The sequence below is a fragment of the Hemiscyllium ocellatum genome, chromosome 28, assembly GCF_020745735.1.
Source record: "Hemiscyllium ocellatum isolate sHemOce1 chromosome 28, sHemOce1.pat.X.cur, whole genome shotgun sequence".
Classification (NCBI taxonomy): Eukaryota; Metazoa; Chordata; class Chondrichthyes; order Orectolobiformes; family Hemiscylliidae; genus Hemiscyllium; species Hemiscyllium ocellatum.
In genome coordinates, this window is record NC_083428.1 from 15,377,742 (window position 1) to 15,395,036 (window position 17,295).

The 17,295-nt window shown below is 40.8% G+C and overlaps 1 protein-coding gene across 1 annotated transcript; it reads left to right on the top strand.

Moving 5' to 3' along the window:
- The first annotated feature begins 1,574 nt into the window (after positions 1-1,574).
- On the top strand, positions 1,575-15,976 carry LOC132829210 (insulin gene enhancer protein ISL-1-like). Its single transcript, XM_060846579.1, has 6 exons — positions 1,575-1,653; positions 3,890-4,079; positions 11,609-11,879; positions 13,047-13,310; positions 15,141-15,275; positions 15,794-15,976. The coding sequence occupies exons 1-6, from the start codon at positions 1,575-1,577 to the stop codon at positions 15,974-15,976; spliced, it is 1,122 nt and encodes a 373-aa protein (XP_060702562.1).
- The last annotated feature ends 1,319 nt before the right edge of the window (positions 15,977-17,295 follow it).

Below are 17,295 nucleotides of genomic sequence, written 5' to 3' on the forward strand. Positions count from 1 at the left end.
GCTTCCTCATGATTTTGAACACCTCTATCGAATTTTCTCTCCACTTCTTCTTTTCTGAGGAAATCAACACCAACTCCTCCAAACTATCTTCACATAAACTTACTTACATTAATTCTGAACTTTCTTTTTACTAGTTTGATTTCATGTGCCATGTCACTGTCAGGATTTAGAAATGGGCAATTTTTCCAGATCGCTTTCCCAAACGTTTGCTATCTTGTATGACTTTATACAGTTATCTCTCAGTTGCCATCTTTCAAATCTGAGAAATTGAAGCTTCACTACATTTTTCCCGTAACATAGGCATCTGACATAAGTAACCAAACTTACTGTTCCTTGAATTGTCTCCATTGTGCCAAGGTGACCAAAACTAAAAATAATCCTTAAAGTATTATCTGACCAGAACATCACACAGTTTGACCTTGACTTCCCCAGACTTACATTCTATTGTTGTTATTTTTTGCACTACCATGATCAGAATACTTTGCGTATCTAATCATCTCAACAATGTTGATTGCTTTCTATTTATTCTTAGGAACTTCATCATTCATGTGGTACATGCAACTTATATTTTCTTGGAAATTTGTGTTTAATCTCTTTATTTCCATATTTTGGAACTATTTTTTCATAGTTCCTGAGTTTTCTCTTCACGTCTAATCAACTGTGAATTAGGCCAATTTGCCTAGAGGGCAAATTTTCCCAGCCTCTGAATGAAATTGGCAATGGTGAGTCAGGTGGGAAAATATGCAGAGTTAAAAACAACACAATTCTTGATATCTAGAAAAAAGGTCCACGTTACAACTAAGTTTTGAATGGCGAAATGAGAATCTTGATAGTGAACAGTCAGAGGCCAATTTGCATATACCAAACTATTAGTATCTAATCTCACAAAGTGCCAGCAGCTTACTGGCAAACACATTGAATGTATTTCAAGCAAATGACCATGTATCAAAGTCTAAAGGGAGTAGACCTCAGTCACATACACAGTAAATGAAGGAAATCATTTAATATCATTCCAGGGGTTAGGAAACAATCAGTTGACTGCTTCAGGTGTCCAGGACAGGGGAATCCAAACCTCTGTAGTCTGGGAGTGGGCCATGATCAATCTTCCAGATCCAGTTCAAACAGTGTGTGTTTCATGGTAGGTCAATTAGGGAGTTGTACAAGGGTCAGTGGGATGCCAATAATTCAATATTGCACATCATTGCCCTGATTCAAACATATATGTCTTCTGCCTTTTGGCACATATTCAAAATGGGCTTGTACAAATGGCAGCAATAATGAGGATTACTCCTGCTGCCCCCAAATTCCATAGCAGCCAAAAAGACAGTACGCATATAGGATGGTATAGATACAAACACAATTTGGTTGTAATGACTGCTGAATAGTTGCATTACTGAGGAACTTCTTTATTTCTTACATTGGTCATTGGAACTGTCCTCAATGGATTCAGCACAGAAGCTGCAGTAGTCCCTGTGGCTGCTGCACTAAAGACCAGTACATGAATAGATGTGAAACTGATGCTTTTGCAAATCCAACACCAGCATCAACCTTCAGCGGATGTGGAGCTCGAAGCCATGAGTGCATTTATGATGCAGCAAACAAACAGGAAAACCACAGTTACTTGTCTTCCATTGAAAGCCATGCAGATGACGGGTAGTGGCGCTATACTCTGTCCAAGGTAGTCAGAATGCCATGTCATGTTTTCCAACATACCTGCAATAAAAACACCTTCTTCTGCTGGAGTCAACGAGGGACGTTGGAGTGTTCCCACCACAATAGATTTTCATGAAGATTAAGTGTGATTTTATACCAATACTGTCTGGACAGAGGATGTTGCTTGATTCTTGCAATCTCTTCTCCAAACAACTGGACGATGCAGTGAAGCAATGAGTTGGACAATGGGAATCCAAGAGAGCCACAGTATCATGAGGATGTTCTTCAAACAGAATAACACCTTCAGCATCTGACAGTGCAAAGCAATACAGAAGGGTCCCTTTGTGAACCTCATTAAATAAAACCGCATTGCATGAAATAATCTTTCACTGACTGTGATGCTGCTGAGGTCAGCATTCCCTGTTTAATCTCAATTGCAACTGCAGCTTAATGTTTTGATCTTTCTACGTGGTTAATACTGTTTAATAAGAATAAAGGTTACAAATGGATGGGAGCCTTCACGACATGTTCCATCATTCAGTCATGACAAAGTTTCAAGCAATATAATTTGCATTGAAAAGCTTTACTGTTCTCAGATAGAGTTAAAATATAGTGATTCCTGAAGAAGGGCTCATGCCTGAAATGTTGATTCTCCTGCTCTTTGGATGCTGCCTGACCTGCTGCGCTTTTCCAGCAACACATTTTTAGCAGTTAAAATATAGTGTACCAATAAGGATCTCTGCCTTCATTATTACACTTGCAGCTAGGAGTACATTCGCTGTCATAGCTGATGATGAAAAGTTAAAATATATTTACAAATGTGTAAATGTACATATGATTAAATGTCACCAATGAACCCTCATGAAGTCTTCTTCCTTTCTGTCCTACAACATCTAGATCAGTCCCAGTGCCTGCGACTGAGGTGGAAGGAGCCTGTCTTTTAACTGGAGTCTGTAAACTTTAGAGCTTTGAGTGGGCACCTTTGGAGGCATTTGCAGCTTCAGGGCCCAGACATTCTGAGTGTTTCCTACCCAAATGCTTCATCCTCTTTGCTTAAACTCCCACAGGGTTGAGGATGGCAAAATAGGTGAAGATGGAGGGTCCAGGTACCTCTGGAGTGTCCTGAGAGGACCAATTACAGACTGTCCATTCGCAATGCTGATTATCCAACTCAGTTGATCATAGTGACCACAATGTCCCTCACACCGACAGATAACTATATCATCTGTATTGACTATCCAGCATTCCACCATACTGACTACCCTTTATACCGTGCATATGTATTCTAACCATCTACACTGTATCATCAACTATGCTCCCACCATGTCATCCACATAGAGAGTTTATCATGCCAATATAATCATTCCATTTGTTTCAGTCTGATTATTTTTAACACCATTCATATTACGAAGAGAAAAGAGTAGTTCTAGCCCAGCTGCAATATTGCAATCTAGTATGACATATCACTAAGTTTCTGAAGTACTGATGCTTTCCTGCCTTTTGCATAAATTATCAAATTGAAACTCAGATGGGTATATAAATGAATTGAAGAAGAACAAAAATATTTGCAAAGTTTGACTAACATTTATCCCTCAAATACCAAGGCAGATTAATTAGTTATTTATCTCACTGTTGTTCATAGGAGTTGCGACAATAAAGTGTGCTGCCATATTTGTCCAGACAACAATAGCAGCTATATGTCAAAACTAATTAACTTTCTGGGATTAATTCTTACTACAAAAAGATTTTTCTTTCCTTCCATGCCACTCACAGCTTCTTAACACATCCATACTGACTGTCCAGAACATACTCACTCCATACATGCCGTAGACTCCCTACAGTGTGGAAACAGGCCATTTGGCCCAACAAGTGCACACCGACCCTCCAAAGAATACCCCATCCAAACCCATTCCCCAACCCTACATTTTCCATGATTAATGTACCTAACGTACACATCCTTGAATAACATGGGCAATTTAGCATGGCCAATTCGCCTAACCTGTAGATCTTTGGACCATGGGAGGAAACCAGAGCACCTAGAGGAAATGGGGAGAACGTGCAAACTCCACACAGTCACCGGAGGCTGGAATCGAACCAGGTCCCTGGTGCTTTGAGGCAGCAGTGCTAAGCACTGAGCCACCATGCCACCTGCCTTTGACCCTTTTGTGGTTTGATTTAATCAAGGTGATCTGAAGAATGATTGCATTACAATAATTTTTACTATGTTGTATTGCAGGGGAAGACACAACATCTGTATGTTTTGGCTGCAGTAAACATATTACTGACCCATATATTCTAAGAGTCTATCCCAACTTGGAGTGGCATGCAGCCTGCCTCAAGTGTGTTGAGTGCAACCAATATCTCAATGAAACCTGCACCTGCTTCTTTAGAGAAGGAAAGACTTACTGCAAGACTGACTATTTCAAGTGAGCAATCACATCCATCATTTTCTTGTTATTATTCAAATTTTAATTGAATATAGTGAACACTCCATGGTAACGCACATGAGAAATCAAGGTCACTGTCTTCAGATGAAATGTTGTTATTCATGCTGTTCTGTTTTTATAATGTATAGAATGTATATGTATAATTTCTTTCTTGTTTTCATTTTCTCCATACATTTTCCCTTTCATTTTATTTCAATCAGTTTTCTCAAATGGTCCTAAAGATAATGAAAAGTTGAAGATTTATTTCTAGGCCTTGGTCATTTATATTCTTTGTGCAACAGTGGACACAAATTGGCCCTCTAATTTTCTGCAAATAGCCAGCTGTTATTCACATATGATGACACGCTTAAGACTGAAAAATGATTGAAATGGAAGCTCAGGGTACTGTTTACAATCTGACTCCACCTCATCACTGGGCAGAATTTCAGTCAGATCTCTTTACTATCCTGATAGCTGCAAGAAATGACCACTGTCCCACCAAGGAGACACATACTGCAATCTGATGATGACCACCCATAACAGGAAATGGGTAAAATATACAGATATAGATTAATTGCTGGCATGATCTCATTACAAAGAACAAAGAAAATTTACAGCCCAGGAACAGGACCTTCGGCCCTCCAAGCCTGAGCTGATCCAAATGTACTGTCTAAACCTGTTGGTCAATTCCTAAGCATCTCTACCCTTCTGCCCCCCACCTACTAATGCATCTGTCCAGATGCATCTTAAATGAATCTACCATGCCTGCCTCTACCACCTCTGCTGGCAACGTGCTCCAGACGCCCACCACCCTCTGTGTGAAGTACTTACCGCATGTATCCCCCTTAAACTTTTCACCTCCCACCTTGAAAGCATGACCTCTTGTTATTAAATCCTTCACCCTGGGAAAAAAAAGCTGGTCTCTATCCACCCTGTTATACCCTTCATGATTTTGTAAACCTCAGTCAGGTCCCCCCTCAATCTCCTTTTTTCTAATGAAAATAAACCTAACCTACTCAACCTCTCTTCATAGCTAACACCTTCCATACCAGGAACATCCAGCAACATCGTCGTAAACCTTCTCTGTACCTTTCCAAAGTGTCCACATCCTTTTGGTAATGTGGCGACCAGAACTGTACACAGTATTCTATATGCGGCCGAACCAATGTCCTGTACAATTTTAACATGACTTGCCAGCTCTTATACTCAACACCCCATCCAATGAAGGCAAGCATACTATATGCCTTCTTGACTACTCTATCCACCTGGGCAGCAACCTTCAGGGTACAATGGACCTGCACTCCCAGATTTCTCTGCCCATCAACTTTTCCCAAGGCTCTTCCATTCATTGTATAATTCGCTTTAGAATTAGTCTTGCCTAAATGCATCACCTCACATTTGTCTGGATTGAAATCCATCTGTCACTTTTCCGCCCAACTTTCCAGTCTACCTATATCCTCCTGTATTCTTTGACAGTCCCTTATGCTTTCTGCTACTCCACCAATCTTTGTGTCATCTGCAAATTTGCTGATCATACCAACAGTGCCCTCTTCCAGATCATTTATGTATATTACAAACAACAGTGGCCCCAATACTGATCCCTGTGGAACACCACTGGTCACCTTTCTCCATTTTGATAAACTCCCTTCAACTACTACTCTCTGTCTCCTGTTGCTCAACAAGTTCTTTATCCACCTAGCTAGAACACCCTGTGACTTCACTTTTTCCATTAGTCTACCATGGGGAACCTTATCAAATGCCTTGCTAAAGTCCATGTATATGACATCAACAGCCCTTCCTTCATCAATCAACTTGGTCACTTGGTCAAAGAACTCTATTAAGTTGGTAAGGCACAATCTCCCCCGCATAAAACCATGTTGCCTATCACTGATAAGCCCATTCATTTCTAAATATAAATAGATTCTATCCCTCAGTACCCTCTCCAACAACTTTCCCACCACCGATGTCAGGCTCACTGGTCTGTAGTTACCTGGAATATCCCTACTATCCTTGTTGTACATGGGGACAACATGAGCAACCTCCTAGTCCTCCTACACCTCACCTAAGGATGCCACAAAGATATCTGTCAGGGTCCTAGCTGTTTCCTCTCTCGCCTCCCTCAGCAACCTAGGATAGATCCCATCTGTTCCTGGGGGTTTATCCACCTTAATAACCTCTAGCTTACACAACATATCTTCCCTACTTATGCCAATGTGATTCAGACTAATCAAACTTCTATCACTAATCTCAAGATTCATGTCCCTCTCCTCAGTGAACATTGATGCAAAGTAATCATTCAGAATCTCACCCATTCTCTCAGGTTTAACACACAGCCTTCCTTCATTATCCTTTAGTGGACCAATCCTTTTTCTAGTTACCCGCTTGCTTTGTATATAAAAATAAAATACTTTGGGATTCTCCTTAATTCTATTTGCTAAAGCTATTGCATGACCCCTTTTGCCCACTTGATTCCTCATTTAAGATTGGTCCTACTCTTCCTATATTCCTCCATGGCTTGTTCTGTTCTTAGCTGTCTGGACCTTGTACGCTTCCCTTTTCCTCTTGGTTAGTCGTACAATTTATCCTGTCATCCACGGTTCATGAATCTTGCCCTTCCTATCCTTTGCCTTCAATGGGACATACCTATCCTGCACTATCTTTGAAAGCCTCCCACATATCAAATATGGACTTCCCTTCAAATAGTTGTGTCCAATCCACATTCCCAGCTCCTGCCTAATTTTGACATAATTGACCTTGGCCCAGTTTAGTACTCTTCCCTTAGGACCACTCTCATCTTTATCTACGAGTATTCTAAAACTTACAGAATTGTGGTCACTGTTCTCAAAGAAATCCCCCACTGCAACTTCCACCACCTGTCCTGGCTCGTTTCCCAGTACCAGGGTCCAATATGGCCCCTTCCCTCGTCGGATTATTGACATACTGCTCTCTCAAACTCCCTTGGACGCATCTTACAAATTCTACCCTGTCCAGACCTCTGATGCTAAGTGTATCCCAGTCAATGTTGGGAAAATCAAAATCTCTCATCACCACTACACTATTGCCTCTACATCTTTTCATAATCTGTTTAGCTATTTGTTCTTCTACCTCACGCTCAGTGTTGGGAGGCCTGTAATACAATGTAACTGCACCCATCTTATTTCTCAGCTCCACCCATCATGCCTCACTGCTCATGACTTCCATAGTGTGCTCCTTCAGCACAGCCGTGATATCATCCGTGATCAGCAATGCAACTCCACTCCCCCACCCCTTTTTTACTTCCCTTCCTGTCCTGTCTGAAGTGTCTATATCCTGGAACATTTAGTTGCCAGCCAATCATCATGCCCTTCCTTCTACTAAGTCTCTGTGATTGCAATACCGTCATGCTCCCAATCAGCAATCCAAGCCCTAAATTCATCTGCCTTATACACTATACTCCTTGCATTAAAGTAGATGCATTTCAGGCCACCAGTTCTTTTATGCTTATCTGCTCTCTGCCTACTCTTCCCTTTATTAATGCTATCTTCATGATTCTTACAGTCTCCACCTCGCTGCCTACTTCTATTCTCGTCTGGTTCCCATTCCCCTGCCACATGAGTTTAAAACCTCCCCAACAGCAAAAACTCCCCCAAGGACATTGGTTCCGGTCTGGTTCAGATCTAGACCATCCATTTTGTAATAGTCCCACCTTCCCCAGAACCAATCCCAATGTCCAACAAATCCTCCCTCCTACACCATCTCTCAAGCCGAGTGTTCATCCTGCCTATTATTTCATTTCTATGCTGTCTAGCACGTGACACTGGTAGTAATCCCAAGATCACTACTTTTGAGGTCCTCCCCTTTAACTTCTCCCCTAGCTCCCTGAATTCTTCTTTCAGGACCTCATCTCATTTTCTACTTATATCGTTGGTGCCTATATGCACCAAGACAACTGGCTGTTCACCCTCCCCGATTAGAATGCTCTGCAGCCGATCGGTGACATCCCTGACCCAAGCACGTGGGAGGGAACATACCATCTGGAAGTCCTGTTTTCGGCCACAGAACCGCCTATCACTCCCCTCACAATAGAATCCCCTATGACTATGGTCCTACAAGTCTTTTTCTCGCGCTTCTGAAAAGCAGTGCCCACCAAGGTGCCATGATCTTACCATCTGCTTTGCATAAGAAAATCAGCTAGAATGTCTCTCATGATAGCCTTTGCAGAATCTCTGTGTTTTTCCTCCCAGATACTACTGGAAAATGTTAATATTTGGGCTGCATCCTTTCTCCAACACATGTCAATGCAGAAAATACTTTCTAAGATGAAATTATACTTCTATATTCTTTTTGATTTGGCTGGATAGGCAGCATGCAATTTATTAGGATTTGCCAGACTGTCATAGCAGACTGTTATATTCAAGATGTAGGTGCAATGGTCAATCTGGCAAGTGGTTAGGAGTTGTGGGACAGACAACAAGGTTTAGGGGTTCAGTCCATAGCTGTTTACCCTCAACACTGCTCAATTACTGCAGTATCAATAAAGGACAGCTAGTAATTCAACAACTGAAGGATCTAATGAACGTGATGTACAATTTAGGTACAGGCTGCCAAAGTAATTAATTGCAGTTTACTGAATGTCACACAAATTTTACAGGTTGTATCTGTAATATCAGTAAGTATGAAAGTAAGCATGCAGATGCATCAGGCAGCGAAGAAGGCAAATAGTATGTTGACCTTCATAGCAAGAGAACTTGAATACAGCAGCAGGGAAGTCTTGCTGCTGTGGCACAGGGCCTTGGTGAGCCAACACCTGGAGTATTATACAGATTTTGGGTCTCCTTATCTGTGGAAGAATGTTCTGTCTATGGAGGGAGTGCAACAAAGGTTTACCAGACTGATTCCTGGGATGGTAGGACTGATGTATGAAACGAGATTGCGTTGGTTAGGTCTATATTCACTGCACTTTAGAAGAATGAGGTCTGAGTCTCAGAAACCTATAACATTTTAACATGACTAGATTGGGTAAATTCATGAAAGGTGGTCCAGATCAGCATAGAGTCCAGAACTAGGGGTCACAGTCAAAGGAAATGATGTTGGCCATTTAGGGCTGAGATGAAGAGTAATCTTTTCACCCAGAGAGTGGTGAGTTTGTAGAATTCTCTGTCACACAAAACAGTTGAGGCCAAAACACTGAATATTTTTGAGAAGGAAATATATGTGGTTCTTTGGGTGAAAGGGAACAAAGGGTATGGGATTTAAGCAGGAACAGGGTACTGATTTAGAAGATCAGCTGTGGTAATATTAAAAGGCTGAGCTCACATGGCCTACTCCTGTCTGTATTCTCTATGTTTCTATGTTCTAGTAGCTCCATGTCTGTCTAGCTCCTATTCTAAATATTACTATTATTAATAATAACATTTATTCTACTCCTTAACTGCACCTACTCTTGCCTTGATACAATACTGTGGATATCTCTGTCAGTGCCACATATCAGCTTAAAGTATGATATGGAGGTGCCAGTGTTGGACTGGGATGGACAAAGTTAAAAATCACACAACACCAGATTATAGTCCAACAGGTTCATTGGGAAGTACAAGCTTTCGGAGCGCTGCACCTTAATCAGGTAGCTAGTGGGGCAGGATCATAGTACACAGAATTTATAGTAAAAGATCAAAGTATCATACAACTGATGCGTTGTATTGAACAAACCTAGATTGCTGTTAAGTCTTTAATCTTTTAGAATGGGGATGCAAATTTCAGCCAAAGCAGTTATGTTTGAACTAGCATAATGATTATTTGTAGGTTTTTAAGCCATGAGAAACATTACAATCAAATCCAAGCCTGAGCTCAAGATAATATTGCCTTTACCCCTTCCCTGCTTCAGATTTACTAAACCCATTTGTATGGTTTGAAGCTCCATTGGACAGAGTTTGGAGGTGGGTTGGATTAGTCTAAGACAATATATTGGTTTTCAGGTTGGCACCAAATTAAAAGTCCCCAAAGAAATCTGCTCACATACATTTAACCACTTCTATGATGTGGAGTTTCTTTTTCTGATGCCAGTTGGTATCTGCCAACAAGTCAAAAGCATCTCCAAGCACCCAGCAGCAGTGCTGTCATTGAACCAAGTGAGCAGCCAATCAGCTTGCAGTATTCTCACATACATGCTAAACTTTACAGATGTAGTGAATTACATGTCTTGAATACACAGGAGACTATCATAAATCTTTTAAATACTGTTTAAAATGTATTGTTTACTATAAATGAGAAATTGACATTCAACAAATACATAATTGTTTTTTAAAGGTGAGGTACTTTACAATAATTCTACATTTCCTGAGTTTCAAAACCCAGTTACACCTTCAACAAAGTAACTGCTTTAAGAATTTTTACAGTAAAATAAGAACATAAAACAGAGAATACCCTTGTCACTTCAGTGGCATCTATATGTTTGCAGTCAGGGGAGCTCGAAAGCATATCATCTGTAAAATGTTAGGGTTCAAAACTTCTGGATTTCCTTCAGGCATTTAATTGGACTTCACCTGACCTTCTCTCTGATAAAAGCCCCCAGTGATAGAAATACTCACCAACTGAGAGCTGCTGGCAAATCAGACACTGGCAGATTCTCAAGCAGAAGAGGAGGTTGATGGTGGCACTGCATACACCCAGAATCCATGGTCACAGGTGAACCCAAGGCCTTAGATGAATGAAGGTGTGAAGGGGTTCACATGTCAGGGGTCACAGGAGTGAGTGGGGTTGTGGGAAGTAATGGCAGGTAAGTGGTTTTCAGTGGACGTGCTTTTGTGTGATGCTGAATGCTTCAATTAAACATACAGTGTTTGATACTCAGGAAGAGAATCCCATCCATCAGTTGCAAGGTTGCTGGCAAATCCAAGGGTACATGAAACCCACGTGGCCTCCAATTAGTCCCTGAGCTGCCACAAAATTGTGGTGGGCTCAGGAATAATGAGAGTAAGTTGGTTTATTAATTAAGCTAATCAACATTCTAGTCATGGTGACTGAAATCACTGTACAACTCTTTCCAGCCTCCATTTGAAGTTGGGAAGGCTTTCCCACCAAGTTGAGACTAATATGGGGTTCATCCTATGATTGAATGAGCCCTTGCTATCACGGTTTCCTCTGCATGTACTAGATTCAATCCAGCCCCAGAAGTTGCAATCTGTTTCAGAGGACTAATAATGGCAAATGCAATATCACAGAGGACTGCAGATGCTGGAGATCAGAGTTGAGACAGTGTTGCTGGAAAAGCACAGCAGGTCAGGCAGCAACCAAGGAGCAGGAGAATTGACAGGAATCACAATGAAGAGCTTATGCCCAAAATGTGGATTCTCCTGCCCCTCGGATGCTGCCTGACCTGTTGTGCTTTTCCAGCAACACACTCTTGAAATGCAACATCATGCCAGCTACATTCAACCAAAGGTGCTTCAATAATTTCCTTCAGCCTGAAATAATGCAGCTTTAAAGCTTTTTTTCTGAGACTGAAACTACAAGGCAGCCTTATGCTCTTCTAATTTTTTCCCACTGTTCTTCAGAAAATTTTCTGTGAGGTGCACTCAGTGTCAAGCTGGATTGCTACCTTCAGATCTAGTTTTCCGAATTCGAGGCCTCATCTACCACCAACAATGTTTCCGTTGTGTAGCCTGCAATCGACGACTTCTACCTGGAGAAGAGTGTAGACTGCAATTTGATGGACCCTATTGCATTGAGGATGGCTGGCTTCCAGATCCCAGCTTGATTCAACAGGATCCTGTGAGAGCCGTACGAGATGATGGAAGCCTGTATCTATCAGGTCAGTTGATGTTTGTGCTCAGATTCCCTAAAGTAGAAAGAGAATAATGCTAAATAAGATGCAGACTTATCGGGTGCCTTGTCAAATCTGAGTTCAATGTTTGCCGTCTCATTTGTGTTATGTTTAGTAACAGAAGCTGTCTCATAAAATGCACGAGTGCCTCTTTTATTGTGTTCCAATTCCACGGCATTTTTCAGCAGCATAACTGATTGTTCTTCAGATTGTAATAAGGCATTGGGTTACACTTGTACATTTCCCTCTGAAGGGGGCACTTGAGATGATCCTTTATTGCTGTGGCAAGAATACCAAGGCAAGGTTTATATGACAGCAGAAGTGTGATGACAGCAATGTAGCGTCAAGGGAATATCGGGGAGGTTTAGACGGGAAATGGAAATATGGTACCAATGTAACAGGAAATGTTTTTCAAATGACTGGCGTTAATTTCATCTGAGTAACAAAATTACCACCACCCCCCCCCCCCCCGACCCTTCCTCCCGACACATGTGCAGAGAGGCCAGAAGCTTTGACAGGCTTCAGAAAGTGTACATGCTCTACTGATATGATAATCTGTGTGCAGTGACATCAGCACCAGTGCATGTCCAAACTGCCCCGCCATGGCATTGTACTTGTCGTTAGAAATCTGCCAGTTAATGATGTAAACGCACCTGTGCTGTTAATCGCGTTCAAAGATCAGAGACAATTGGTTTCTGGGAGTTCCAAATTTTCCCGAAAATTCCCAGTTGGTTGTTTACTTCTTTATCTTTACATATTCAAATGCAGAAAATATTTGAAGGGTAAATGAATGATCTGTTTTGTTATCTGGTTCCCTTATCTCTTTCAGTAGCATTTCTACAGTGTACTTTTAGTTTAGCTAAATTTCTGGCAGACTGTTCTGCCTTTACCATTAGTCGGAGCTATAGTGATCTTTCCATTGGAATTTTTGTAAGTATTTGCTGTTGTTATCCCTCAACTGTGTTCGATTCTGAGCTTTATTTAACTTTTACCATGCAGCGCCACACTCCACATTTTGTGTTAATTTCTTCGAGTGGCCTTGTCTGACATTCAGCTCGGCTCATTGATCCATTCCTAGAGATATGCAGATTTTTTTTTCACAGTGACAATCTCCCTTTGCCTCACTTTTGTTCTGTGGAACATTTTGTTTCTCATTAGAGAAAGTCAAGGCCTGCCCGCCAGTCCTGCGGGCACCAACCCACTCAGATAAGATAACCCGTGTGCGGACGGTACTGAATGAGCAGCAGCTGCTCACATTACGGACCTGCTATGCTGCAAACCCCCGACCGGATGCACTCATGAAGCAACAGCTGATGGAGATGACAGGGCTCAGCTCAAGGGTTATCAGGGTCTGGTTTCAAAATAAACGGTGCAAAGACAAAAAAAAGAGCACAATACCGAAGCACATGGACCAGTGTGATAGGAATAAAACAGTAAGTCTTAATTTCTGTGTTCTTACCTTACTCAGACATAGTTCCACCAATGAAAGTTAACTCATTACCTAACCTAAGTAGACATTTTTCAAGTGAATGTTGTGTGTGTCAGATATTTGTTTTTGATCATAGTGGGCAATATAGCCAAGACCAGTCCTTTGTTTCTTGATAGCCACACATACACACTATCAGGAGTGGAATCCCTGAGCAATTTCCCTTTCACTTATCTGAGTATTTCTGAAGTATATTTTAACTTAACAGACCAGGGACCTAACTGGATATTACAAATGGATGTTATTTACTCTATTGAAAGAATGAGCCATGGTGTGGATGAAGGGCATGAAGATTAGAGTCACAGAGATGTACAGCATGGAAACAGACCCTTCGGTCCAACCTGTCCATGCCGACCAGATATCCCAATCATAATTTTGTAAGCTTCTATAAGGTCACTCCTCAGCCTCTGACACTCCAGGGAAAACAGCCCAGGCCTGTTCAGTCTCCCCCTATAGCTCAAATCCTCCAACCCTGGCAACATCCTTGTAAATCTTTTCTGAACCCTTTCAAGTTTCACAATATCTTTTCCAATAGGAAGGAGACCAGAATTGCATGCAATATTCCAACAGTGGCCTAACCAATGTCCTGTACAGAAGGTTCAAATCTGGATGGGGTAGATAAAAGAAATAGGTTTTGGAGTAGGTGAGTCATTAAAGCTGCACAACAGATTAGCAAGTTTATAGCAAAAAAAGCAAATGAAGTATGAGGCTGAAGGAATAGAAATGAAAAGCATATAAGTCCTGTTAGGGATATATGAAATCTTGATTACTCCACACTTAGAACATTGAATGCAATGCTGGTTGCTGTATTATTAAAAAGGAAATTGAAGAAGATGCAAAGAAGATATCCAAGGATGGGATCAGGAATGTATGGGTATGTCTATCAGGAAAGGATTGGCAGGCTGAAACCCTTCTCTTTTTTAAAAATAGATGGCTGAGATGTGACCTGATAGAGGTCTTTATAATGATCAATTGTTTTGGCAGAAAACAATGGCACAATGAGAGGCCACCAATAAGATAGTCATCAAGAAATCCAATAAAAATAGGAATTAAAAGGAACTTCCTTATCCAAAAAGATGCTGAGGAGCGTATCACAGAAGTGAGCAATATTGACAGGGGTGAGTTAGTTCATTTGGCTGGACAGCTGGTTTACAGTGCACTATGACACTGACAGCAAACATTCTGTTCTCAACCCAGTTGGGGTTACCATGAAGATCCTTCTAACCTTTTACCTGAGGCCTGATAACCCTCAGTTTAAATTCACCACCAGTTATGTCTCCTGAATGAGACAATAGCCCTTTGGTGACTTTATCTATAGATGGGTTTAAGGGGAAATTAGACGTGTGAGAGGAGGGAGCAGATGGTTACTATCATAAGGTTTAAATGAGAAAAGATGGAAGTAAGATTGAGTGGAGAATGGACTTGTTGAACCAAATAACTATTTCTGTACCATTCAACTATTAGTATTTTAAAAAGCTTTTCTTAGTGGTGACATTGCTCCATTTTCCTGTTATAAAATTTAGTCAAATAAAAATGATTTTTTCATGTTTTTCTTGTAAAATAACTATGCATATTACATAAATTTCACTTTCCATTTCCTACTTGTCAACACAATGTTCCAGAGGTTCTTAAAAGTAACTAATTATTACATTGATTAGTGTTTCTGGGGAGACCAATAAAGGCAAAGCTGAAATATTTCTATCCATTGCAAATGAGGCATCACCAACATTGTTTTCCCAAGAAAACCATACTGTTGTTTCTGATTTTTTTTCAATAGGATATTCAGGGGTTAGTTGGAACTCTGATGATCGCTACCAGTCCATTACCACCGAAAGTCGATTTGCAGTGCAGCTCTGTTGAGGTGCAGAGATACTGGCCACCATGGGAAGACCTTAGTGACCTGACACTACAGGTAGGCACAATCACATGAAGGGTGCATTTCTATGTACGTATCTAACTGGGCAGTGCAAAATAAGACTCTTTGGCCATCATAGCTTAAATGGTTTAGGATTACTGAGGAAACCAGCTCAGCCAGGTCCTTCTCAGCCAATATGTGGGTTCGAGGGTTAAATTTGATTGAGTGAGCCAGTCAAATGAGAACCCCATTTTTGATTCCATTGTGCCAACACCTCCCACCCCATCCTCCCTCATGTATTTCTCTTGAATGGGATGATCAGAACTGTACTGCTGACTCATTTTGGAAAATTCTCAGTGACTGGCAGATTGCCTCAGATTTTTGAGATCAAGGTAACTGCAGGTCTTGAATTTTGCCCCTCTCCCCTCCTTTTAATCTGTAGATAAACACTTCTAAGTTCTCTAATTTTTCATAAGGAAACAAGAAATAAAATCCTTTTCATGCACATTTCAGTTTTTTTTTTACATCTCGAAGACAGTTGTTCCTTTAATTTAAAAGAATTTCTGTACAGACAGGTTTTTCTGGAAGAAGATCACGCTACATTTGCAGTAGTAGTGTTGAAGTATCATCTCTTAGTACTCAACCTTCTGACACAACAAACAGTGAAGAATCTCAACCATCAGACCTCTGATATCGCCTATTTCCAGCCATATGTCAACTCATCACTGAAAGAACAACTGGATGGACTTCAAATTTGATTTTTGCTATAAGATGAATGAGATTTTCATACTGTTCTTGGCAGATCAAAAATTCAATTAAAAGACAATAACTTTGCTTTTATAAAATGTAAGGATAGACCCCCACGTCATTAAGAAAAATTTAAATGAAATCAATGCAGTATTCAAAGCTCATTCATTCCATGCTGAGTAATAGTCAAACTAGTATTCCATACGATCTAAACCCTATTCCACTTCCCAAGTCTCCAATTTTGTGTTCACTTAGTGCATGCTTTCATTGACAAACCGATTTATTTTAAACCAATAATAGTAATTACAGTCCATGAATGAAGTATAAGTCAAATAGATGGAACAAATAGTTTAGTAAAATAATCAAAAAAATTAAGAATGTGAAATGTAACAGCATTGATAAATGTAATAAGACTGCTTCAGTGAGCTAATGTTTACAATCACAAGTGATTAAGAGCTGAAAATGTGTTGCTGGTTAAAGCACAGCAGGTCAGGCAGCATCCAAGGAACAGGAAATTCGACGTTTCGGGCCAGAGCCCTTCATCAGGATTAGACAAGTGATTAGACAATATCATATGCAATTGAATTTAAAAGTGTAAAAGTGTTGAAATGTGTACAATTCTGAAGGAGCTTGACAGGGTTGATGATGAGACGATGTTTTCTCTCATGAGAGAATCTCAAACTAAAGGTTGCTGTTTAAAAGGGCCTTCCACTGATGACAAAATGCAATTTCTTCTCTCCAGGCTGATTTTTTTCTTTAGAATTTACTACCCCATGATGGTAGGCCATAACTAAGCTCAAGGCTGAGGTAGACAGATTTTTGATCATCAAGAATTATGGGAACCAGCAGGAAAATTATTGATAAGACTACAGCAGGATTAAAATCTTCAAGGAGAAAGTGAGGTCTGCAGATGCTGGCGATCAGAGCTGAAAATGTGTTGCTGGAAAAGCGCAGCAGGTCAGGCAGCATCCAAGGAACAGGAAATTCGACGTTTCGGGCATAATCCTGATGAAGGGCTTATGCTCGAAATGTCGAATTTCCTGTTCCTTGAAAGCTGCCTGACCTGCTGCGCTTTTCCAGCAACATGTTTTCAGCTACAACAGGATTAAGCATGATCAAATTGAATAGCAGAGGAGATTTGAAGGGGCACCGCCTACTCCTGTTCTAAATTCTTATGATTGTATGGATCCCTGGGTCTGCCAACAATTTGTGTATTCTCAAATAGTTTGAGACAATTACAGAGCCATGGAGATGTACAGCATGGAACCAGGCTCCAACGCATCCATGCCCACCAGCTATCCAAACCTAATCTAGTCCTACTTGTCAGCAT